The following is a 17336-nucleotide window of genomic DNA, read 5'->3' as shown; positions in this document are numbered from 1 at the left end:
GAATGTTCTTTATTTTTGTGTTAGTAGTGTGAGTGCGTGTGTGTGTTTTCATCTGAACTGTATTGGTGAATAAAATTCAAGCTGAGCCAAACAAGAGTGGCTTCTTACAAAATTTTTTAAGTGACAGAGCAGCTGAGTGCCTAATAGAGTCATCAAAATAAACCCTAGAACCCCAAAAAATGTGAAGATTTTCGGGAAGGAGTAGCAGGCATGTCGAGTCAAGCTGAGATCTAATAGAAATTTACAATCTTTTTCTATTCCTTTTTTTGCCCAGACTCCCTTCTGTGTGGAAATATTTCTTTTGTGATAGAGTCTCAGTGCATTTGCAACAGAGGGACTTGAGATGAAGGGAATAAACCAAAACAAATCAGAATGTCTTTTCTCTTTGCTCTCATTTTCTTAGCCAATATACAGAGCTGATAATTACAATTTCCTCTTCTACCCAAGAGGATAGGATGCGAAATCAAATAGTCAGGGAAGTTCATAGCCATTTTGAAGTGGTAAGGCAAGTAAACTTTGATTAAAATAGCTGTAATACTCTTCTAACTATAAGTTTTATCATTTGTTCTAAATATACATGGAGAAAAATCAGAAATCAAGAGAGGATATGATCATTAACGTCAAGGTTAATTAATTTTTTCCCGTTAGTACCTTTTCATATTGAATTAGTAATATATATATTCATAAAACTGAGTTATAAATACTAGTAACTACCATCTATTACTATGTTTCAGGCACCATTCACAGTGTTTTTTATATATCTATTCATGTAATACATCAGTTCTATGAGGTTAGCTCCTTTTATTATACTTATTTTAGAGATGAAGAAATTGAGGCATGGAAAGGTGAAGTAACTTTCCCATAGTTTCATCCTGGATTCAATCCTGGAGAGTCACACTCCAAAACTTGAATCCTTAATCCTTCATTAGGTAGTTTTTTGAAACATTCTAATATCATATATAACACAGACACATAGGTTGATCATATAAAAACATTTTTACTTGATCTATGTAAACCTGCTCAGCAGAGATCCTAACAATCTTTAAGCTGCTCTGTTTGTTCTATCATAGAACAAAGGGACCTTTTCTTTTTGGTACCTTGGCTATATATAATCAATATGACACCACCCATCCAACTGCTAGAACTACCACTACCCAAAGAGACCTGCTGCCTGCCTCACTCACCAAATATGAATCCTTTGGCATCAAAGCAAGTCTGAATCTGACCTGAATTCACCACAACTTCTTAGACATGTGGACTGGAGATATTCACCATCTACTACAGGACTAGTTCATTCAGTTTAATAACCATGGCCCATGTTTCTGAGTTTTTCCCTTCTCACATTAGCCTTCAACTGGGATTCTCCTAGAATTATTTCCTTCAGAGAGAAAATGGCAAGAGCAAACTTGAAACCCTTCTTTATTTGCATAAATTCAATTTTTGTATTTAGTCCAATAAATCCAATCCTGATCACTGAATAACAGTAATCATGCCCATGTTTATTTTATTATACTCATTTAAAGTTAATTAATTACTAAATCAGTGAGAATGTGTACAATGTACTAGCTAATTATTTCAGTGGCACTAGAATTAAATGTGACTTCCAGAAGTTATTGACTTGTTTAGGCAGTGGTGGAACATTTCAGTGATATTCCAGAGTAGAGTTTAGTGGAAATGGGAGCTTTAAATTCTTTGTTCCTCTTATTCATATTCTAAGCAAATGTACACTTCTCTGGGCACTAACTCATTTTTTTAGTGCATTATGTCATATTCTAGGCATTCAGTGTACTTTTTTCCACAATGAGGCTTTCATGGTTACTGTTGATTTGTATTGAGCATTCTAACAATTTAGCTATGTTAATGCATAGGAGTTTCATTGTGCAATCACACTCATTCTCTTATTATTTTTTGATTTACATTTGGGATGTCTTAACTGAGCAGAATGGACTAACTCTCGAGTTAAATGAATGTGACCAAAGAAGAAAGGTTTTGACAGTGTTTTTGTAGAATAGGAAACAAATGCTTATTGAAAGGAAAACTTATTCTATGCAAACCTTCTCAAGTAAATGAAAACCTTGTCTGTCTATCTTGGTTGGATTTCTCACTGTAGAAATTAGTTGTAAAATAGATCTTGCTTTATCCACAAAGAAGAATAGGTAGGTAAAATGCTTTGCCTCAGTCTGCATTATTTTGTTTATGGGGGAGAAAATGAACTAGGACAATATATTACAGTTGGGTTAAAGATCCTACCAAAATGATCTAAATTAGAAGAAACACAAACTACTAAATTTTAAATATATAAATTAAAGAATTCAATCTGAGCCAACCCCAAATGTTGCCCTTTAGAGATTATTAGAGGACTTGCTTTAAAGAGTGGAATTAAATGATTAGCATAGCAGTTGTCTACATGTAAATATGTACACAAACCCCCCTATTGCTGGTTTTTAATTATTTTGACTAGCTAAGCTAACAAACACGTATTCTATATCTAACCTTTAAACCCATCGCTATATGCCATTTTGCTAGTAAGGGATCCTGACATTATAGTGGGCTTCAATTTTCAGGAAGTTCTGGATCACAGAGTGGTTCAACAATGGAAACGGAGGAATACGGTATAGGATACTATTGACAGGTGATATATGGCTGACAGGGAGCTATACAGGACATATGTCCAGGGTCCGTGGTAATGTTTGGATATACTCATAGTGGCAACAATTAAAAACTATAGCTGGGGGGGTACTGGGTTCCTGGCCGGTGGTGCTCTGTAGTGGTCCCTAGGGGAGCAGCGACATTCTCCCAAGTGCAGCAGCAAGGACCGGGAAGGAAAGAGGGTCCAACAGTGAGCCCCTGACACTAATGACTATGCTTGTGAGCTGATATGCCTGAAATAAGAACAAGGCCTAGAGCAGCATTGTGCCTGGGAGTTTCCTCCTAACAGCCTTCATGTTGCTCAAATGTGGCCAGTCTTGAAGCCAAACTCAGCATGTAAATGCAATGCCTTCCCCCCAGCGTGGGACATGACACCCGGGGATGAGCCTCCCTGGCACCGAGGGATCACTATCAACTAACAACTGATGATGCAACTGGAGAATGACCTTGAATGGAAGGTTCTTTGCAGATCAGCAGAATATCCCTGTCTACATAAAATAACATGACTTTAAAATGCTGTTTGACCTAATCTAAGGGGGAAATGGAAAGGAGAAATGAGTTTATATGGCTACGAGTCTCTAAAAAAGAGTCTGGATGCTGTCAGAAGGATTGCCTTTATGCACAACTGAGCAGAGTCTAAGAGACAGATAAAGTAGATACAACCCCCAGATATTGGTTCCTTTGAGGGCTAAAGAGGCCCATGGGTGCTATGGTCATGGCAGATGGGATTAACTGCCATGTCAGATGGCCCTTCTTTGGAGCTGGTGTTTATGCATTATGAATCTGGACTCAGATGGGATCTCTCTTCTTAAGATTTTCATGCTACTGTGCTCGAGTTGTAGTTGGTGTCGGGGCTTAAGATATATTTAGGGGATCTGAATCTCTGGACTGACAATGTGATAGCCAGGCCCTGAGCCTCAACAGACTCCAGCACCTACAATCTGATTTATTGGACTCACCTCACTCAGCTAAGATGGAGTTGAAGAAGGACAACCACCACACCACGGAGCCTAGAGTGCCTACAACTGAAAGCAAGAGGATTGCATCCAGTATCCATGAGGAATCTGAGCCTCCTCTTGACATAGAGGTGCAATGGACACAACCAAGCCAATGTCCACAGAGAAAAGGTGGCATTGGAGTGGGAAAAGTGGACATGGTGGCTAATGGGTATGGGGAATGGCAGGAAGAGATGATATGTGGAGGTGTCTTAGGGACTTGGAGCTGCCCTGGATGGTGCTTCAGGGGCAATCACCGGACATTATAAATCCTCACAGGGCCCACTGGATGGAATGGGGGAGAGTATGGGCCATGATGTGGACCATTGACCATGAGCTGCAGAGGTGCCCAGAGACGTACTTACCAAATGCAATGGATGTGTCATGATGATGGGAATGAGTGTTGCAGGGTGGGGAGTGGTGGGGTGGGGGTGGTGGGGTTGAAGGGGTCCTCATATATTTTTTTGTAATGTAATATTTTTACAAAATCAATTAAAAAAAATAAAAATTAAAAAATCCCACCTGAATGACCACAAATGTAAATAATATAAATAATAGTCATTGAATTAGTAAGCCATATTCTAGATGAAAATGTATGAGAAATACTGTACTCAGAAGTAATTTCAGAGACCATAATAAGTAATTCTCTTGAACTTACTTTATCCTTAGAGATATTGTATATGTTTAAATTTATAACATGTTATAAATTGGATTTTATTATTTAGTGAAATTATGAAATTATTAACATTATTTTTTAACATCTATTATGGTTTAAAAAGGGGAAAAAAAACTCACAAATATTTCCTTTGAGAAACCTCTTGGTGCTTTAAGCCTACTCTAATAGCCTAAGAGCAAAGTGCTTTTATTATCTACATGCAAATCTCCAGAGAAAGGGAAAGAAGCTTGGAGCAGGGAATTCTGTTTCTTTGTTGGGAGACCAAGAAAGTGAAGGGAGAGTACTTGCAAATCATTCCAGAAGATGTAATCAGCTTTGACTTTGTGGGTTAACTGTAGTCCTAGACATAAAGGGTGGTTCAACCATTAGGTTGAGGCTTCTGCATCTAGGTCAGTATTAAAAGTTAACTTTTAGAAGGCATAATCATGACTTTTAGGAAAATATTAAATAAACATGTATCAAAACATTTTAACTCATTAATTACTAGGGGCCCAGTAAGATGTTACAGTAATTCAAAAGATATAGAGATGGTAATGATAGAGAGATGAGATATAGATAGATGAGAGATGATAGATGGATAGATGGATGGATGAATGGATGGATGGATGGATAGATAGATAAAGGAAAGCTGAAATAAATTTACATTTAGATACAAATAGGTCTGTTCAGAGGACCCAAATCCATTTCATTCCACCACAGCCCCCATAAACTCAAGTGATCCAAAGAGTATGCTAGACAACATCTTGCTTCCCCAAAATAAAAAACACTAATCTTTTGGTCCTCTTTGAAGCTCTTCACAATTTTTCCTACATGAATCTCAACAAGTGCAAAGAATGTGGTTAGCGTTCAAACCATTTTAGAAGCAGAATACCTACTATTGTCTGAACCTAAGAAAACCAATGAAATTAGGACATTGATCGATGGAATGGAGAATCTAGCCCAAAGATTACCATTTAATTCTTGAGATTTCTGGCTCTGAAAGAAAGATTTGGTTTAGGATTGTTAACATACCAACTCAGTGAGTCAATAGTTAAATTGATAATGTGCAGGAATTTGGATCACTATGAAATTTTCCTTGATTTTCCCATTATAAATAGCTTATTAAACATGTATTTTAAAAGTTTATCTTTGATATAATGATTTAGTGTCTTCTCAGTTTAACTTTTTTTTTTTTAATAAAGAGTAGTTTTCATTTAAAATTTTAGTTGACCCTATTTTTGCAGTTAGATTGACTCAAACATAAGTGGCTTACTGGTTGTTTATTAAGACAAGAATCAACTTCTCTCCCTGACTCCTACCCTTCTCAACTCTCCCCACCCTCACTTCAGAATTACTACAGGGTACAGGCACATTTCCTTTCTCGAATATAATATAAACTGTGGTGTCAACAGCCATATAATCAAAAGCTATAGACATGACATACCCAATTTACAGGTGACGTAATACTTTGGTGTCTCTGTAAGGAAGTAACAGTTAAGTCAAGAAAAAAGAGAGGTATTTTTTTGTCTTTTCTTTTTTTTTGAAAAACTGTTGGATGACTATATTTTGGTTGTTTTAAAGGTTTTTTTTTTTTAATGTTATAAATGTTGTTTAGAGGTTTGCTTGGAAATAGGACATGATTCCTACTTATATTCAAGCAAAAGGAATTTGAATTTTTCCTTAATCACTTCAAAAAAGATAGAGAAAATAAAATGTTTCCTACTTCCCCTGTGCAGTGATAATCACTTTTCAGATAATTATCAAATAATAGTTATAAACAAGAGACTTATAGCACAGTGTGATTGGTTTAGCAAAGTTCCTGTGATCCAACTAAATTATTATTATTATTATTATTATTATTGGCTTTAGCCACTTGATAAAGCAACAACAAAGTCTGTATTTTAATAGACCTTCAAGATACATTTGGAAACAGATCAAAGACCAAATCTAAACAAACACTAAAATATAAAACAAAAACTTTCTTGGTAGATGTTTTAAATCAGGGGGCAGGGAATATTTTTAAATAGTTTGAGATTTGGTTGACCAAATTCTGGATCTTTAAAAGAAAGTGTAAACTTACAGAATTTTTCATATGGCTTATAAAACATTAAAATACTACATGTATCTGGTTTGGTGGAAATATAAATGTATTTTCATTACAGGAGATATTTTAAGGAGGACTATTTTTGCATTTTAATTTTCAGGAATTTTCAAAGCCACAATACTATATCTGTTAATGTTCATTTTCTTTTACTCTAAAAAGAACTGGACTGAGATCACCAGCTTATTTTAGTAGGCCACAAAAATAAATGTAGTTTTGTTTATAGTATTATGTGTATACATATGTTCATATGCAAAACTTAGCATGTATCAACTGAACTAGCCTGCCTTGATAGGGACCACCAGAGATGTCCAAAAGGTTGATTTAGCATGGAAAATATGAAGAACTGTAAAAATATATACTCATGCAATGTATATGTTTTACTAAAGTAATGTAATTTTTGAATTTTCAAAGGTTGCTTTGATTTTCTATTATTCAACTTAAAAAAAAACATATTCTCTTAAGCCACACAATTTTTTCATTTAATACAATATTTTAAGAATAATTTTCATTATCCATTTTGTTTTCCAAAACACAAAATACAAGCTGATTTCTGCAGGAAATGTACAAATAGATGCAAAAAATTCTGTTTCTTTGCAGTTACAGATGTGTTGACACATTTATAGTTTGGGTAGTTTCTGTATATACGTTTAATATATAATTAAAAGACAAATACTAAATGAAATAAAAAAAGACACACATATATATAAACATTTCTTGGTAAGTGCTTCAGAAATGTACTTACCATGAAATTATCTTGTAAAATTTTGTAAGGTTTCAGTTGAAGAGGAATCATAAATAGTATTTCTTTATTTGACAGAGGATTACTAATAAATGTTTAGAAACCATTTTTAGTTTAGAATATAAATTACATACTGTATATGAAAGTATCTGGCTGATATTTCTATTTTTCTAATGAAACTATTATTAATATAACATTTTACATACAATAAAAAAAATCCCCTAAATTTTGTCTATTTCATCTAAAAGAGGAGAAAAAATTGGAAAAAGAGAAGAGAGTCACAAAGTGAAAAGAATCAAACTATAATGGGAAAACAAAAAATAGCTATCATAAAATAATTTCTAATCTTATTTTTTATCTAAATTAAATGTTATACCCATTCAATTTTCTTTCAAAAATAGCCTTCTTAAAATTTCATTGATTTTAGGCCACGGTCATTACTTTTATGACCTGAAATACATGTGTATGTGAAAGCAAACAATTGGCACTACCCTCTTTTTAAAAAGGTAGAAAAAAATGACTATTATATTGTAATACTTTGTTCTCTCTCTCCTCCTCTTTCTATTTTTGTTTTTTGTTTTTTGTTTTCATTTTTTGGATGGTTGGTGATTTGTTTGCTTCTCCTGGTTCCTGTTGATCAGTGGTGTTTGGCCAGTTTGTATTTTTCCAGACATTACTCCACGATGTTGTTGAGGTGTATGATGGGCCAACTCAGCAATCTTCTCTGTTATCTTCCCTCTCAGGATCCCATTCAGGTATCCTTTAATAGAACTGCCATGAATCAGTTATTGATTAAAGACTGACTTTGATTGGTTTTGTAGTGAAAGTTGAGATTTATGTCATCCATATTAGATATAAATTAAGTTGAAAATAGAATCACTTTTTCTTTAAGATTAGAAACACAACAATTCAAAAACTTGAGAAAAATATGACCGACTATTTTCTGTGATTGTAATCGTCAAGTAAACATAGTATTTACTCACTTAGTCTATGGTATTAATGTAACATAAAATATTTAAGGGCTCTTTAAATAAAAAAAATGTATCAAAATGTAATTAAAGTTTTCTGGTAAAAAATTTGCACTTCAAGCTGAACCCGTAGAAAATATATTGTTAGTGATAGGATATTTTAAAGTAATTTTATAGAACATAGATTGACATTTTCAAATGACAGTATAAATTAATATTTGTTAGGTTTACTGAATGAAAATTATTTATGATATCTTAGTGTTTGTTTTGTTGAGTAGGAGAATCACTTCCACTGAGTTCAGGTAATCAGATCACAATTCGATTTACTTCAGTTGGACCAATAACAGCTAAGGGATTTCACTTTGTTTATCAAGGTAAGTGACCCTGTAGCCTAGAAACACACTAAGGAATGATATTAGTTTCCAAGCTATATTTGGAGTTATTGAATGATTCGATCCTCATAACCACACCAGAAAGATGAAAGTTTTTTTTTTTTTAGTAGTTTTACCCTGATCCTCCTCTTATCAACCAGAACACTGTCTATTGGACAAAAGTACAAAGACCTCACTGCTTCCATCATCATTCTCAATTTAATCATATGATTTTCCTTCCTTTCAACATATTGTTTTCAAAACATCCATTTTTTTCTCATAATTCTTCACTCTCAACATATTCTCATATTTTCTTAGTCTAGCACTCTAGATTAAAAAACATACAAAATTTTGGGGTGATGTACTTGGATCTGCCAAGAAAATCATTACTCCATTCTAAAATTATAACTTCTTATTCTTTCAGGAGAATTCAAACTTTCTTGATGGTTATTAAAGATTTCTGTGCAATTGAAAGTCCATTTACATAGATTTTTCTCACCTTTTATAAACAAACTTCCATAATTATTCTAAATTAGGGGCTCTCATTTGAAATATCTCATTTTAATAATGTCTGATCATGTAGTATTTCTTTTCTAATGTTTCATGAACTTTATTCTTAAGAAATTTATTAATGTTTGTAATTTGATATTTTAATAAGCTCAATTACCCCATTTACCAGTTGGCTATTATACTACTTTATTTTTAATAGTATTTTCCCTTTAAATAATTTAACATACAATGGATTTAAAAAGGCACTCTAACAAATGCAACTATTTTTATTCAAGTCACATAAGAGGAATGAATCTATTTGGATTTCATCATACCATTTTTGGGGGGCTGTGGTCAATCTCTTTAATCCCATCTGTATGTGTTTTAAAAAGAAAAAACATCCTGTTATCATTCTGTTTTACTAAACCAAAAATAAAAAAGGTCATAATTGAAGGCCATACCTATAAAGCTTAAAAACTTTTTCAAATTTTGTATCAAATGATTCATTGTTAAAGTAAAAACTTCTATTGTTGTTAATCTGTCTGATTTATTCTGCTTAGCCTGAATGTAGACATTATCTTCACAATAACAAACATGTTTTAAACAACTAAGATTGTGAATATGCTATACATTATTAAAGTGTTGTCTTAACTCTTTAAAATCTTTGATTTTAAGGAACAAATACTGAAACAAAAAATGTGATATTATTTCTTGTAATAAGACATAAAATTTAGCTGTCTATCTAAGTTTACAAAGAAAAAAATATCTTCCAGCTTTTATTCTGTAAATTGAAATAGCTGACTCAAACTATTTTGTTATATTGAGTTTGTTAAAACAAAATATACATATATATATATTTGATGTTGATTAAAGGATCAAAAATAAAATTTTTTTAATGGAAAATTCTGATTAAAATAACAATATTTACATTCATTTTAAATGTATTTTATTTTATGTGAAATTTCAAACTTCTGGAAATTAAATTTTTAATTTAAGTTCTGGCCAAATGTGAAGATTCCTTTTAAATCTTATTAAATAGTTACACTTTGAAATCTGTATTTCTCTTATTGAATATGCAATTAAAGTCAGCAATTATTTGTACACAGCTGTTCCTAGAACAAGTTCTACACAGTGCAGTTCTGTACCTGAACCAAGATTTGGAAGAAGGATTGGCAATGACTTTGCAGTTGGTTCTTTGGTTCTTTTTGAATGTAATCCAGGATATATTCTCCATGGATCCATAGCAATTAGATGTGATACAGTACCCAATTCTTTGGCTCAGTGGAATGATTCATTGCCTACCTGTATTGGTAAGTATATAATGTGTAAGCTTTGTGACTGTGCATATTTTATATCAGAATTTGTACATATTTTATATCAGAATCAATTCTTCTATTTCAACTCTAATAATTCAGCCTTACTCCTTTAAATAGTTTATCAGTTATGTTGTATCCATAAAAGCAAATTGGCAGTTAATTAAATAAAAATACATAATTTGTCTCAATTTTATGACATCTATGGTGTAACTCAATTTTTAAAAATCTGTAATTTGTTGTAATTTATTTTCCAATTCTAAATAAATATTAACTTTTGTGCCTAGTTTTATATTTATAATTTTTATCCTTTTTCTTAAAGAAGGATCCCAAAATCACTAAAAATATATATACAAAGATTTCTATACTGCTGTGTAAAGAATCTACATACCATTTATGAGTCAGGAAGCTAATTATTCCAGACATATTTTACTTTAGCATCAAAAGTATTAAAAAATGTGAGTTAGTAGATAACCCTGTTTTTCTTTACGCTTTCTGTTTGATACATAGGAAAGATAAATAAAAGATTTCCCCAGTTTTTCCCAAATATAAATGACAACATTTGGATAAATGGAATGCATAGGGTTGGCCAGAAAATATTGTTTCAAACTTTATTATTGCGAAAATATATCTACATTACTGTTTTAGTTATCTGCAGGGCTGCTAAGGCAAAATACCAGAATTGGGTTGGCTTTTATAATGGGAATTTATTTGGGGTAAACTCTTACAGTTCCAAGGCTCTGAAAATGTTCAAATCAAGGCATCATCTGAGATGCTGTCTCACCAAAGTTCGGCTCTGCTGGATCCTGGACTCCTGGACTCCTTCTGTGTGACAAGGCAAAATGGTGGGTCAGCCAGTCTCTGTCTGCCTTCTCCTCCAAGTTTGCCTTCTCTTTCAGCTTCAAGATGCTGTGGACTGAGCCTCCTCAGGGGCCACATTGCTTTAGCTTCTCAATTGATTCCAGCCTCTCTCTCAGCCTCTCAGGATTTTTCTGTCTTTCTGCTGCTTTAGGCAATCCTGGAGTCCTTCCTCTCACATGGCGAGTAGAATGGCAGCTGTCTTTCTGTATTCAGTTATTCATTTATATAAGATTCCAGCAAGGGAGCCAAGACCCAACCTGGACCACACCGCACTGAAGTAGTCCAATCAAAGGCCCTAAAGTGATCTAATCAATAGTGTTCTAATCAAAAGTTCCCTTAATTGAATCTAATGCAATCAAAGGGTCCCACACCCACAGGAATGGATTAATTTTAAGAACATTATCTTTTCTGGAATTTACCAAAGCTTCAAATAGTCACAGTTACCTTGGTGTGGTAAATTGAATTATATACCCCAATTTAAAATATTTTAACTTTAAAATGCATTCCTGTGGGTGTGGACCTTTTCAAATAGTATCTCTTAAAAGGTAATATTAGTTATGGTGTGGTTCAACTCAGTGAGTATGGGCCTTAATCCATATTACTGGAGGCCTTAAAAACAAAGAAAACTAGACATAGTAATAGCAAGCCATGGAGCTGCTAGAAGCAGAAAAGAAGGGAGAGGACATTGTCATGTGACAGGAAAGCAAAGGAACCCCAAGGATTGCCTACAAGCCAGCACTAGATTCTACCAGCATAGGAGAAAGCAAGCCTTCCAGACTCTAACACCATAGACAATAAATTCCTGTTGTTTAAGTAATTTATTGTATGGTATCTGTCTTAGCGGCTCAGGAAAACTAAAATAATCTGTAAATAGAATATATACTATCTAAAGTTATGATTCCTGTAATAATTTACAGTCTTATATTATTTCAGGATAATCACAATTGATTTCATTTCTTGTAGAGTTCCATAGATATATATAATGTAGGATAAAAAGTTGCCCTTTTCTCTATCCCAAGAACATATCTGAATTTTAAAAAATTATATAATATTAAAGAAAAGTGGTAAAACTTAACAGGTTAACTGATTGTTCTAATAAATCAAGTCCTTTCTCATTAAATTTATTGGCATGTAATTTGGAAAATACGAGGATTTTTGAAAATAAAAGAAAATGTTTATTTTGTTTTGTTTTAATAACCTCATTACTCTCAGAGAAGTCATGTGTATGTTTACGCAAACACATTACATAGACATTTACAAATACATTTTTAAAAAGTTAATAACACATTTTGCCTTACTTGGAAAATTATTAATCAATAGTTTTTATTTTAAACTATTTTAAATGCATTTATTTACATAATATTAGCTAATAAGTCATTAGAATAAAATACATATTTTAAATTGAGAAATGATGTGGAAGGTATACTCATTCTACGGAAAAAGGAGTGAGTATAAAATCTGTTGATGTGCCTTCATATGACAAGTATTTTTTATGGGATATATCTGCTCTAACTAGGTAGAATATATTTTTTTACAGTTCAGACCAGGACATTATTAATAACCATGCTGGGATAATAGCATAAATTTGGACTGTCATAGTTAAAAAGGGAGTGATAGTCCTCTTCTCTATCTAGGACTTGGTATCACTACTCCTCACAGCAGATATACCTGGGCATTTTTCTTAGAATAAATATTTAATTTCTACCCACTGCAATAAATGGAATGTGAATTCTTCTTTATTATCCTGTCATTTTAAAAATACTACCTACAGAAAATAATAAAATACAAGACTGTAAATGTCTTCAAATTTCTCATCTTTTAGCTGTATAACTACAACTTATGATACAGTTATTAGTCAGCCAAAAGTATATTGATGCAAAGTACCATAAATCTGTTGACTTTTATAAAAGGTGTTTATTTGGGACAAAAGCTTACATTTACAAGGTCCTAAAGAATCCAACTCAAGGTTACTGCCTTACCCAAAGTCAATTGCCAAATATTGAAGCAAGATGGCAGGTGACATCTGTGAAGGTACAGTCTTCCTTTTCCCTCTTAAGGCTCCATGGGTCCAGCTTCTTCCTATCTCAGCTGTAGCCTGGCATAGGGCTTGTCTCTCTTCCCATGGCTCATTTCTTTCCTGTCTCAGTTGCTCTGGTCTCTTCACAAGGTCAGCTGTAAACTATCAGGCAAATGGCTCATCTCTCTTCCTGGGCTGCAGGATCTGTGTCTCTGGAGCTCCCTTCCTCTGTGTATCTACTTCTGTGTGAGAGTCTACTTTATCTGTCTACCAAGGGGGCAGGGTCTCATGCATGCCCTAATAATGTGGTAGAATCGAAGGCCTAATCTTGATTTAATCAAGTAAATATAAAGCCATTAAATTTAAATCAATCAAAGGGTATCATGCCCAGAGAAACAGACCAGTTTACAAACATAATCAATATCTTGGAATTCATAAATAATATCCAACTGCCATAATATGGTTATCATTTACTTAATGCTTGCTATTTGCCAAGTTTTATGCTAAATAATTAATACATTTTAAATTTAATCCTCACAGCAAGCTTATGGAGCATTTATACTCTGAATATACAGTACAGATGAATAAACTGAATCTCAGCAAGATAAACAGTTCTTTTTAAAGTGATGTAGCATAATAATGGATGGAATGGTGGCAGAATTTGAAAGTAACTTTTTCTGATTCCAAATTGGTGGAGTATTGCTTCTCTTTATATATTACTTATAAGTTAATTCTTCTCCAATTAGCTTTTTACATCTCATTTTTGGTGCAGAATTCATGACCCTATTAAAATACATTTATGGCAGTCAACAAGTAAAGAAATATAAATTAACTGGATTGATGCCTCACATAGAGTTAGGTTTAAGGGGACCATAGGGATCCTCCCCTTAAATACTTACACTCTCAAAAAGACAAGACAGATAATGCTTCTTATTTTGAGCCATGTCTGTTAACATCATACTGTCATAAAATAGTAATAAATAAGTTATCCCACACTAAAGGAATCACAAGGCGAAAGAAATGTTGCTATATGTCTATGCCAAGGTTAATCATGTACTATACATAAATTGGAAATTACATTGCTTTAAATCTATTTAATAATTTAAGAGAGACACATGATAATACTAAGACCAAGCAATCAAAAATGGCTTTCTAAATGTTTACTTTATCACTTTTACTTTTATAATTACTTTTAGTAATTATTTACATAATTGCTATAGCACTTTTAGCTTATTTGTATAAGTGTCAATAGAAAATATCAATGCCATATAACAGGAAGTATGCTAGAAAGCAATCATCTTCATTAAGTCTCATGTGTGATGAAAATTCCTTATGATAGTCATCTATTATAGATTGATGAGATGACACATGGAAACTCAAACTAGGTCATTAATCTTTAGTATCATTGAAAAAAATCAATCTATTACTCTATTGTGTCAAAATACCTACACATGCAAAGTACTGAATGGAAATCTATGAATTACTCTTTAAACTTTCTGATTTTATATTTATATGTTAATATCCTAATGAATAGTGGAGGATTATAAAGAATCACGTAAAACTGAATATGTTCCTCACAACTGTTAATTTTAGCAGAATCTCAGCACAAGGATTAGTTTAGTCTTGGGTAGACTTTGACCTTAGGACTGAATTGGGATGAGTTACTCTCATACCCTGGAAAATTTACATAATATTGGATCCTTAACTCCTCCATAGGTAAGATGGGAAGATATGGGTACCTTTGCATAGGTCTTATAATACTCTGCCTAAGGGATGCGAATGCAAAGTACTGGAAATCTGTAGGCTTTTATAAAGCATATTTATTTGGAGCAAAAGCTTACAGTTATGCCATAAAAAGTCCAACTCAAGGTTGCTTTCTCACCAAAGTCCATTGCCATGTGTTGAAGTAAGATGGTTGTCAATCTCTGGTTGGTCTCTGCCTTCTCCCCTGGGCTGCTTCTTCCTTTTGAGTCTCTGTGGACCCAGCTTCTTCCTGATTTCAATTGCAGGCTGGCATAGGGCTTCCTATATCGGTCTTGACTGTTCTTCCCAATCTCAGGTATAAACTATCAGGCAAATTGACTCATCCCTCTCCAGGGCTTCAGCTGTTTGAGCCTTCTTCTTTCTATCATATGACCAGATCAAAAATGACTGAGAGCTCTCTTTGTGTGTGTCTCCTTAAGTGAGTGTCTGTTTATATTAGAACTAGCAAGGGGGAAGGGACTCAACCTGAGTCTTCTGACCTTCCCCCAAGAAAATTCAAATGTTACATTATCCAAACAAATGGTTTTTCTTTTGTCTATGAAGGTATGAAGATGAAACAGAGACAGAAAAGGAAAAGATATGAAGAGGAGAACTGAGCTGACATGGGAAAAAAGTGGGAAAAAAGAAAAATGAAATAATTTATGAAGAGGAAATTGAGAGGAAGAGAGAACATTTGTTGGAGATAGAGTTGAGGACAAGGCACTATAAACTATAAGTCATAAACCATGGTTTAATCTGTACCCAGATTCAGGGCAGAAAACAGTATCTAGAATCTCAATTTTTATCTAAAGCAGAAGAAAACCCCTATTCTATAGGATTATTACAAGGTTTTTCATACGTAAAATCTGACAATTTGTCAATCGCAATGTTTTTTGACATCAGATATAAAAATTCAAAGCCCTTCTCTGGGCTTATCTCAACAGGGACAGCAGCTCCTACTAGGCACTCAAGTCCAGGAAGACTTTCATACTTTTCCCTGGTCCATGGTGGACATTCAACCTCAGAAGTAAAGATTAGTTTTCTGTCCCCAATCTAGACTCAACCTGAAATCACTTTCTACTTTGAGGGTAAACAATGAGATACTCAGGAACCCACACAATGCCTCTGTCTCTAATCCAGCTGTTTGTAGCTCTCTGGGCTTCCTGAGAAATCTGTCATGGAGAGTCTTTTAATACAGAACAGGCTACTTTGAATTTTAATTGGTTTCAAAACACATTACTAGAGATAGAAAAATATATAAGATGACTTGTGTTTGCTGCCAAGATTGAATGAAAAGGATATATTACACCATTTTAAAAAATATAAATTCTTCCTTTAGAAGAGGTATAAATCTAGAAAGTTGAATATGTAAGAGAAAGACGTGTGTTCTGTGAGAGAAGAGATAGAAAGTTGGTCATTTTAAATGACACTCAAAAGAATTTTTAGGTTTTACAGTGTGGTCTAATTACTAATCTCTGTAAATGAAAATACAGTTTACATTTCTATTTTCATCTGTAAATATTTTTAGCTTCAAAATGTTCTGAATGAAAATAATAAGCTAGGTGTCTAATGACTCAAATATGAAAGCCAAGTACAGTGCTATAGTTGTAGAAGTCTAGAGGGTTCAATTATTAGCATATAGAAAGTCCAGGACTCAGGAATAATTTGGGGGAAGGAAAAATTATTTATTTATGACCAGCCAAGCTCGGTGCTTCTCATTCCAAAATCCGACCCCTGAACAAGATTTTTGAGTTCCTCTTATACAGAGGAAGGGCCAAATGGTTGTTTCAGTGCTCAATAGGCTTGAATTAGCATTTATCTTCCACATTCTAGGTAAACTTTTAGGATGGACTTCATACATTCTAGGTAAGCTTTTAGCACATTTGATTTGCACTATCTTAGGTTGCTATCATAGCATTCTCTTTCATTGGTGTTCATTTTCAAAATGTGTGTTATCTGGGTAAAACAGTGTCTGCCTCAAGGAGTTTGAATGTTGTGTTCCTTCAGCTTGGAACATATAGCTTCCATGTGTCTTTTGGCTTACTCTATCATTTTGTTACTGAATTTTATTTAGGTTCTTGACTATGCTGCAGAAATGAATTTCAAAAGCACATCAGGTGAGTTAGACAAGTAATTTATTCAGGCAGGGAGGGAAGAAAAATAGAGAAAACAACAGATCAGGGGTCCCAAGTAGACAGGAAGGGGTTGAAAATGATAAAGAGGGCTGATTTACAGGCGACAATTTCCCATTATAGGTTATAAATGCCCAGGTTTTAATTGTGTGGCCACATGGCAGAGGAAAAACAGCGAGAAGAGAGTGTGCAGAGGGCAGGAACGGGTCCACAGGTGAGGGACCACGTGAGAGAGCTTAGGCTCTGTGCCTGCCTTTTTGAACTGTTAACTATCCCACGCCTTTGCTAATGGCAGGGGAG

At 33.7% G+C, this 17336-nt stretch overlaps 1 protein-coding gene across 2 annotated transcripts in view; it reads left to right on the top strand.

Annotated features, from left to right (window-relative positions):
* The window catches only part of CSMD3 (CUB and Sushi multiple domains 3), a 1328729-nt gene that overhangs the window by 1136708 nt on the left and 174685 nt on the right, over positions 1–17336 (top strand). The window contains exons 33-35 of one of the 2 annotated variants that reach the window (XM_058275930.2): positions 7784–7897; positions 8389–8484; positions 10077–10280. In XM_058275930.2, the coding sequence (XP_058131913.1) occupies positions 7784–7897; positions 8389–8484; positions 10077–10280 (414 nt within the window). The remainder of the gene's footprint in view (positions 1–7783; positions 7898–8388; positions 8485–10076; positions 10281–17336) is intronic. The other variant, XM_058275932.2, reaches the window with a different exon arrangement.

Source organism: Dasypus novemcinctus, chromosome 14 (assembly GCF_030445035.2).
Source record: "Dasypus novemcinctus isolate mDasNov1 chromosome 14, mDasNov1.1.hap2, whole genome shotgun sequence".
Classification (NCBI taxonomy): Eukaryota; Metazoa; Chordata; class Mammalia; order Cingulata; family Dasypodidae; genus Dasypus; species Dasypus novemcinctus.
The sequence above is the reverse complement of the archived record's forward strand: the minus strand, read 5'-3'. Positions and strand labels throughout refer to the sequence as shown.